Source organism: Palaemon carinicauda, chromosome 39 (genome assembly GCF_036898095.1).
Source record: "Palaemon carinicauda isolate YSFRI2023 chromosome 39, ASM3689809v2, whole genome shotgun sequence".
NCBI lineage: Eukaryota > Metazoa > Arthropoda > Malacostraca > Decapoda > Palaemonidae > Palaemon > Palaemon carinicauda.
In genome coordinates this window covers 41,367,488-41,375,851 of record NC_090763.1, presented here as the reverse complement: position 1 = coordinate 41,375,851, position 8,364 = coordinate 41,367,488, and the positions used below count along the sequence as shown (strand labels likewise).

Genomic DNA, 8,364 nt, shown 5'->3' with positions numbered 1-8,364 from the left:
GTTGCTTTATTTCCTTTCCTCATTGGGCTACTTTCTCCGTTGGAGCCCTTGGGTTTATAGCATATTGCTTTCCCAACTAGGGTTATATGCTTTTTTTTTCTGGACGAAAGATCACAATAACCTAATATTATATTTATTACCTGACTAACTTTGTCTATTCAGACATCATCAGAACGACGTACAAAGAACAGATATCTATAAAATATATACAAAGGTAAACCATACTACAAAGAATGGAAACCAACAAGTAAAACAACGAAAGAAAATTACTTCTTACCATTATGTCTAAGATACAAGATGATGATAGAAAGGCCTCTTTTGTCTTTGTTGGTGATTTCAATGCTCACCATAGGGAGTGGTTGTATTATGTTTCTCCTACCGATCGCCATGGCTTAAAAACTTTGGACTTTGCCTCTGAATCAAGCTGTGAGCAAATAATAATTGAAGCTACTCACAAGTCTGGTAACTCCTTGGACCTCGTATACACAGATTCCCTGGTGTTATAAAAAGTAAGGCTGGTTCTCCAGTTGGGACATCTAATCATGCCTTGATTTATTTAGTAGTGAAGACTGAGCAGCCTGTCCTTGATGATTCATACTCGTGTAAGATTTATATGAAATCTCAGGCAGACTGGAATGGGATTTTGCATGATCCGTTGATCTTGAATTGGTCACATCTGAATAGTAGTGCTGATCCTGTTGTCCCTTTGAATGAGAATCTAGTCAACATAATTGGTAGGCGTGTCCCTTCTAGTGTGCTAAGACGCAGAGTGAAAGACACACCATGGTTCAATGATGATTGTAGATGTGCTTATTTGGAGAAGCAGAAGGCCTATTATCTTAGGAGGGTAACATGGAATCACTATACTCAGCTTAGACCTTTTGCTCAGAGAGTTTATGCTTCAACTGAAAAGGAATACAATTTAACCATAAAAGAAACCCTTTCTGAAACAACCCAAGAGCATAGGTGGTGGACTACCCTTAAATCTGCACTCTTTGGTGTAGATGCAACAGTTCCTCCTTTACTTATACTAGATGGCTCTGTCACTCACAATCTAAAGGAAAAGGCAACCCTTTTAGCTGATGTGTTTGACATTCAGCAGAGTAATGAGAAACTCGAACTTCCTCATTCATGTTTTCCTGAGGCTAAACTAACTAGTTTAGCTTTTTGATCTCGTGAACTTAAAGCTCTTTTGATGGATCTTGATGCTTATGGAGATGAAGATCCAAATGGTATTTTTCCTTTGTTTTTTATAAAGACTGCAGGTTTCTCAGCTCCAAAGTTATCTGTTATTTTTCGAAAGTTAGTAAGAAGAGGAGCTTTTAGCACTTGTTGGAGAATTGGTAATGTTACTCCACCATGTAAATGTGTTTGTGGTAGCTCAAGTCCAACTGATTACCGCCCAATTTCCATAACTCGAATGTTATCTAATGTTTTTGTAAATCTTTGGGCAAAACGTCTTAATAGCTTTGCTGAAGGTAATCACCTGCTCCCTAGTTTGAAATTTGGTTTTCGTAAAGGTCTTGGAGCATGCGATGCCCTTCTTACATCTCCAATGCTGTACAGAAATCCCTTTATTGTGGTCAAGGAATTCGTATGATTGCCCTTGATTTTAGTGCTGCCTTTGGTCGTGTTAATCATGAGGCCCTTATTTTCAAATTTAAAACAATTGGGAGTGTGTGGGTCGTTTCTTAGCATCTTTATTGAATTTTTAAGTAATGGGTCGCAAAGAGTTGTTGTTGATGGGCACTATAGTGAGAATAGGAATGTGATATCTGGTGTTCCTCAGGGTAGTGTTCTTGGCTCATTACTTTTCCTACTATATACACATGACATGTGGTTTGGCCTAGAAAACAAGCTTGTTGCATATGCCGATGATGCTACTCTCTTTGCATCAATTCAATCTCCTGAATGTAGATCTGGGGTAGCTGAATCACTTCAGATTGTAAGCAAGTCAAGGACAGTGGCTCCTCTACACCCGGATCTCAGCATTGATAATTTTTCTTTAACCTTGTATGACTCTTAAAATTTTAGGTGTGATTCTCGACAGAAAATTTAATTTTGAGAAACACATTAGGTCTGTGTCTTCCTCAATTGCAAAAAAAAAAAAAAAAACAAATTGGCTTATTGAGAAAGTCTTTTAAGATTTTTGGTGAACAACCTAATTCTGAAGAATTATTTTTATTCTTTCATTCTACCTTGTTTCGAGTATTGTTCTCCTGTTTGGTCTTCAGATGCTGATTCTCATCTCAGTTTCTTGGTCAAGAACTTAGGTCTATTAAATTCCTTATTCATGATCTAGATATTAATCTCTGGCACCGTCATTCTATTAGTTCATTATGCATGTTGCATAAGATTTTTTATAATTCTGACCATCTTTTACATTCAGATCTTCCAGGACAGTACCATCCTGTTCTAATAGTCAGGCCTTCTTCATCATACGGCTCAATACTACACAGTACTGTAGAAGTTTTATTCCAGCTGTGACCAAGGTGTGGAATGATCTTCCTAATCGGGTAATTGAATCAGTAGAACTTCACAAGTTAAGTTCAAACTTGCAGCTAATGTTTATCTGTTGGACAGGCCGATATAAGTCCTTTTATACTTTATATATGATATATCTGGTTTAATGTTCTTAATGGTTTTAAAATATTTTATTTTAACTGATCAATACTTCTTCGTTTAATTATTTCCTTATTTCGTTTCCTCACTGGGCTATTTTTTCCTGTTGGAGCCCTTAGGCTTATAGCATCTTGCTTTTACAACTAAGGTTGTAGCTTAGTAATAATAATAATAATAATAATAATAATAATAATAATAATAATAATAATAATAATAATAATAATACCCGAATTTATTAATGACTAAAAGACCAATTGGCCTTCGTTCAAATATCATCATGAACTTCCACAAAGTAACACCTGCGTTATTTCTTAATGGAAAAAATTACTTATTTATTGCCTGTATTAGATCCATCATCAACAAAAAAATAAGTTTCAAATCTTAAATTCCCACATATCCATTAAGATAAATTAAACCAATTTATGCAGTCCTAGGATAACATATATTTTTGTATTAGAAGTTTGTAAATATCAAGATTAAAAGACATCAAATGCAAACATAAAAGAATATTAGAGTTATTTGATGTCTTTTCTACTCACAAGATGACATTTTTCTAACATGAAGCTACATATTTCTCCCTGATGTTCGACTTTCTTGCGTGAGATTTGATATACACCATGGTATACGTATTGTACTCGGCTATTTTATATCAGTTCTCTAATAAGTTTGCATAGACAAAGGCTATCAGATACAAACTCTTTGTTTTATTTCTTCCCTGTCTTTATACATACATACATATATATATATATATATATATATATATATATATATATATATATATATATATATATATATGTATGTATGTATGTATATGCATATATATACATATATATAATTATAATTATATAACCCATAATTATATGATTCTGTAGAAACAGCTAGAAATGACAGGTCCAGAAAACAATCAGCATGAAGACAGTGCCATATTTGTCCATCCCCTTAATATTTCATCGTGTATAACCGTCACCGTCATTCACAACAGGGGAAACAGTAACCCCATGCCCCAAACTACATGAGTCGATAGAGATATTACCTTTAAGAGAGAGAGAGAGAGAGAGAGAGAGAGAGAGAGAGAGAGAGAGAGAGAGAGAGAGAGAGAGAGAGAGAGAGAGTTATATCGTAGTCGATATTCCATAACGCATTTTAAAAAAAAAAAATCATTGCTGAGACATTATATAAGGCATTCTAACAATTTCGGGGATCAATCTATCATGAAAAATATTCTAATCATTTCATTCTACCTTTTTATGAGTATTGATCTCTTGTCTGGTCTTCAGCTATTGACTCTCATCTTCATTTGTTGGACAGAAACTTGTGGTTTATTAAATTCCTTATTCCTAACTGGATATTAACCATTGGCACCATCGTGCAGTTAGTTCTTGGTGAAAGTTGCATAAAATTCTCCATGATTCTGACCATCCTTTCCAATCACATTTCACCAGACTGTACCTCCCTGTATATATTATTAGGTATGCAGTTAATCCTAACATCTAGCCTTCTCCATCATATGATAAAAAACAGTATTATTATTATTATTATTATTATTATTATTATTATTATTATTATTATTATTATTATTATTATTATTACTAGCCAAGTATTCTAGAAGGTATGCTCCAGCTACGACAGATTGTGGAATACTCTTCCTAGACTGACCGTACATTATTTTACATTTTTTTTTATTCATTTTCATTAAAGTTATTTCTATATTCCCTTTCAGCACGGAGCTGCTTTCCCTTTTGAAGTCCTTGGGCTAGTCGCAATATGCTTTTCCAAAAAGAGTTGTTTTTTGCCTAATAATAATAGTAATAATAATAATAATAATAATAATAATAATAATAATAATAATAATAATAATAATAATAATAATAATAATAATAATAAGAGCTTAAACCACTTACAGGTGCTATCTCATACACAACACTTACCTGACTAGCCAGTCTCCTACTTCAACAAAGTAATGGTTCCAATCTTCCGCCAGCTGATGAAAGGAAGGTGGGACAACAATTTGTCCGTCCTCGAAAACATCGCTCGAGTCTTCGGTACCCAAAGGGGCATCGGGTGAATTAGGAGTCAAGGACCTCTGTAATTCAACTAAGGTGCCCATCCTGGCTTCAAATCTTTTTCTCGCTTCTGTCCTTCAACTTCTATTCAAGGCGTTAATAAAAAGGTCCTCTCGCCGTTCTTCCGCGAGATGTGCTGAATAAAGACAAAGTCACGTTTCCTTTCTCTAATTGACGGTTTATGTAAACTGACGTCTTTTTGCCCTTCTCGGACGAAATTTCTTTATTCAAAGTCTATTTACGAAGCTCTTTAAAGAAAAGAAATGCGAAATTCTAGAAAAAGAAAATTTAAATGATCTTAAGAAAAAGAGTACCAATTTATTCAAATAAAACTGTATATATTAAGCTTCAAATGGAGCAGTCTAGGTTGCAGAGAGTGTCTGCCACTATTTGGGAATGGATACCGCTGGTCCTGTTCCTCTCTCTTAAAGCTGGAGTGTTCATAGAGACAATGGGTCCCTTTTTAACGTTACACAGTTGCTCTCCAAATCTAACTCTCAAATCACAATGAGTCAAGACTTTACTTCCAACTAGTAAAAATTTTAAGAAAATTCTATTCGACACAAATAAAACAAAACTATATTCTTACAATATTTCAAGACTTGTCTTTCTCACCGTTATCCCTAAGTGGTTCTTAAGCTACTTCACCTTTCCCAGATTTTTTCTAATGGGGGCGGAAGGGGCGGGGGAGGGGGGGGGGGTCAATGTGTGTCGAGGTCATTTGACAAGGGCATTAGCGACTCTGAGAAACCTCCAAGAAATAGCTTTCCGCCCGATGAATGCCTCGTTCAGGAATATGCCTTCTTCAAAAATAATTTCCCCCGAAAAATAAGTTATATTTCCAACCGAAGGATCTTTCAGCCGCTGGGGTGCCGTGAATTGGAGCGAAATAAGTAAAGGGTGTGGGCCAAGAGAGAAACACTATATTTTTCTTTTCGGGGTTATCCGAGCAGAAGGCTCCTGGATTCAAGAAGGGGATATGTCAGCACCAGGTGAAAGTTTGGGTCTGTAACCTTACGCAGCAATTTCTGTGAGCAATATACTTTATTTTCAGATTATAGCCTATCTCACTACTTACACGAATGAAAACACGGTCATAAATAAACGTAGGAACTTTAACTGTTAAAGAAAAATCATAAACATTAGGTTTAACTGTGTACCTTTTTTTGTCTTTTTGGAGAAAACGGATGAGTCTTAAAATAACTGTTGATGATTTTATACATTTGCAATACAAATCTTACTGTTTGGTATATACGCCCATTCACAAAAAGACTCCGAGACCCCGAGAAAACTTTTACAGGTCCAATTTCTAGCTGAGGGGTCTCTAATACAGCGGGGTTGTGTGGCTCTTTCAGCCTTCTCGTATTTGCACAAAAGAGGTTGAATAACTATAAGCTAACATTCGAGGAGTTACAAGGGCAATATTGATAAAAGAGTACCAGCGAAAGGCATCAAATACCAGAACTGGAACAAAGCGAAGTTAACTTGCAGGAAGCGAACGAGAACAAGGAGAAAGACTTGACACTACAGCCGCGAGTTTTGATGTGCTGGCCATAAGACCACTCAACGTTAAAGTGGAACTGGCGCTAGCACAAGTGTTGTTTCTCACAGGTGTTTTGCTTCAGGGTTGGGGTTAGGGAGGAGGGTAAAAGTGCAATAACAGATGTTTTACGAAAGATGAACCTTCGGAAACTGCGACTTACTTTTCGGTCTCTAGTCGCACAGAATGTAGACAGTACTACTAAGATCAACAAAGGAAAGTCGTTATAAAGAGAAAATATTCTTATAAAAATATGTTTTTGGGGCTTGTTCAAGGCATTTAAGGCTAGTCATAGCAACACAAAACTTGATTTTATTTGAACACAGAAAAATCGAATTGATATCATAATTCCATTAAGAAATAAAAACTTAAATATCCACTGCAAATATTTTTTTCAGGTATTACAAAACCCATTTTTTCTTTTTTTTTGGGGGGGGGGGACGAGAGGGGAAGAAAATTATCATCAAACTAAACCAAAAGGACAAAAACCTCCCCTAGTAACAGTAATTTATGAGCATGACTCAAATCGACCAACGTGTCATGTGTGTTGCAGCCCAAAGCTACATAACAGCCAGCATCTGTGTCAGACAATAATTTCAATAACAACAATGAATACAATGAAGACGATATTGATAGCGAATGATACATTTTCCTAATATCACTTTTAGAAGAAATGCGCTGGCTTGATTATAATTACTTCATTAATTGGTTTAATTTAACTAAGCTACACTTTAATATTGTGCCATCCTGTTGACTGAGGTCTTAAAATTTCTTTATACCTGCTTGAATCTACAAAGAAAAAAATATTTTGACAATCATATTATTCGCAAATCAGGGAAATTTTTTCCCATATGGGTACAGAAACAAGCTCACACACATATATAGACACAAACACATACACATATACACACACTCGTGAATATATATGTATATATATACACACATTTATATATACATATATATACACATATATATATACATATATATATACACATATATATAAACATATATATATACACATATATATATACATATATACACACACACACACATATATATATATATATATATATACTGAAAAGAAGAAGCAGGAGATAGCCTAACAATTGAATTAATAATTGTTGGAGGAGATTTCACAGTAATAAAACTCACTGAACTTTACACAAAATGTCTACATTATCTAAAGCTTGGAAAACTTTTAACATTATACTAATTCACAAAAAGGGAGACACAAAAGACCTCAAAAATTACCGCCCAATAACTTTGCTATCGATAATTCACAAAGATCACATTAGGCCAAATGGAAGACTGCTAGATTTTAATCAACCAAGAGAGCAAACAGGACTTACAGCAGGTAGTCAACAACTCACTATATCGATATAATTAATCAACTACTGTAATGGAAAAATCAACAGAGTAAGACAAACCATTAAGCATGGCATTTATACACTATAAGCAAGCTCTTGATTCTGTCAAAACTTGCGCAGTAATGCAAGCCCTGCAAAGACAACGAATAGATGAATCTTATACAGCACTAGGATCTGAAGATATCCATACGGAAAGTACATCAATCCTAAAACTACAAAAAGATAGTGAGAAAATTCTGATTGAGAAAGGAATTAGACAAAGTGACCCCATCTCTTCTAAATTATTCACAGCGTACCTAGTAGTAGTTTTAAAGTATTCATATTGGGAAAATACAGGAATTAATATTAATGGAGAATACCTTTACATCTTAAGATTTGCAGAGGACATAGTTCAGTTTGGTGATTCGTGGGAAGAATTGCAAAAGATAATAGAAGATTTTAATAGAAAAAAAGCAAAAATGTAGGACTGAAAATGAATATAAGCTAAACTAAATTAATTTTCAATTACAATGCAGAGAGAAAAAATATGGGTTATGAACGAACCTCTAGATTGTTAATGAATATACGTGTCTAAAATAGACAGAAGTGTTTCCCAAGGGCATTAGACCAAATTTTAAAGAAGCATAAGAATGGCAAGGAGAGCTTTTGGTAAACAAAATGATATTATGAAAAAATGACATTTTCTCTAAAAAGAAAAGTATTTGATCAGATGGTCTTACAAGTACCAAATTATGCATCAGAAACTTGGATTCTTGCTGGAAAATTGGTAATG

The 8,364-nt window shown here is 34.6% G+C and overlaps 1 protein-coding gene across 22 annotated transcripts in view; it reads right to left on the bottom strand.

Moving 5' to 3' along the window:
- Window positions 1–8,364, bottom strand: part of LOC137631142 (synapse-associated protein of 47 kDa-like) — a 717,291-nt gene that overhangs the window by 466,959 nt on the left and 241,968 nt on the right. Inside the window, exons 1-2 of one of the 22 annotated variants that reach the window (XM_068362831.1) lie at window positions 6,145–6,282; window positions 4,551–4,933 (exon numbers count right to left, since the gene is read on the bottom strand). The exons of 14 other annotated variants lie outside the window; for them this stretch is intronic. In XM_068362831.1, coding sequence (XP_068218932.1) covers window positions 4,551–4,729 — 179 coding nt within the window. In that variant the 5' untranslated portion in view covers window positions 4,730–4,933; window positions 6,145–6,282. Of the gene's footprint in view, window positions 1–4,550; window positions 4,959–6,124; window positions 6,283–8,364 lie in introns of those variants that run through there. 7 more of the 22 variants (XM_068362832.1, XM_068362830.1, XM_068362841.1 and 4 more) reach the window with 7 other exon arrangements.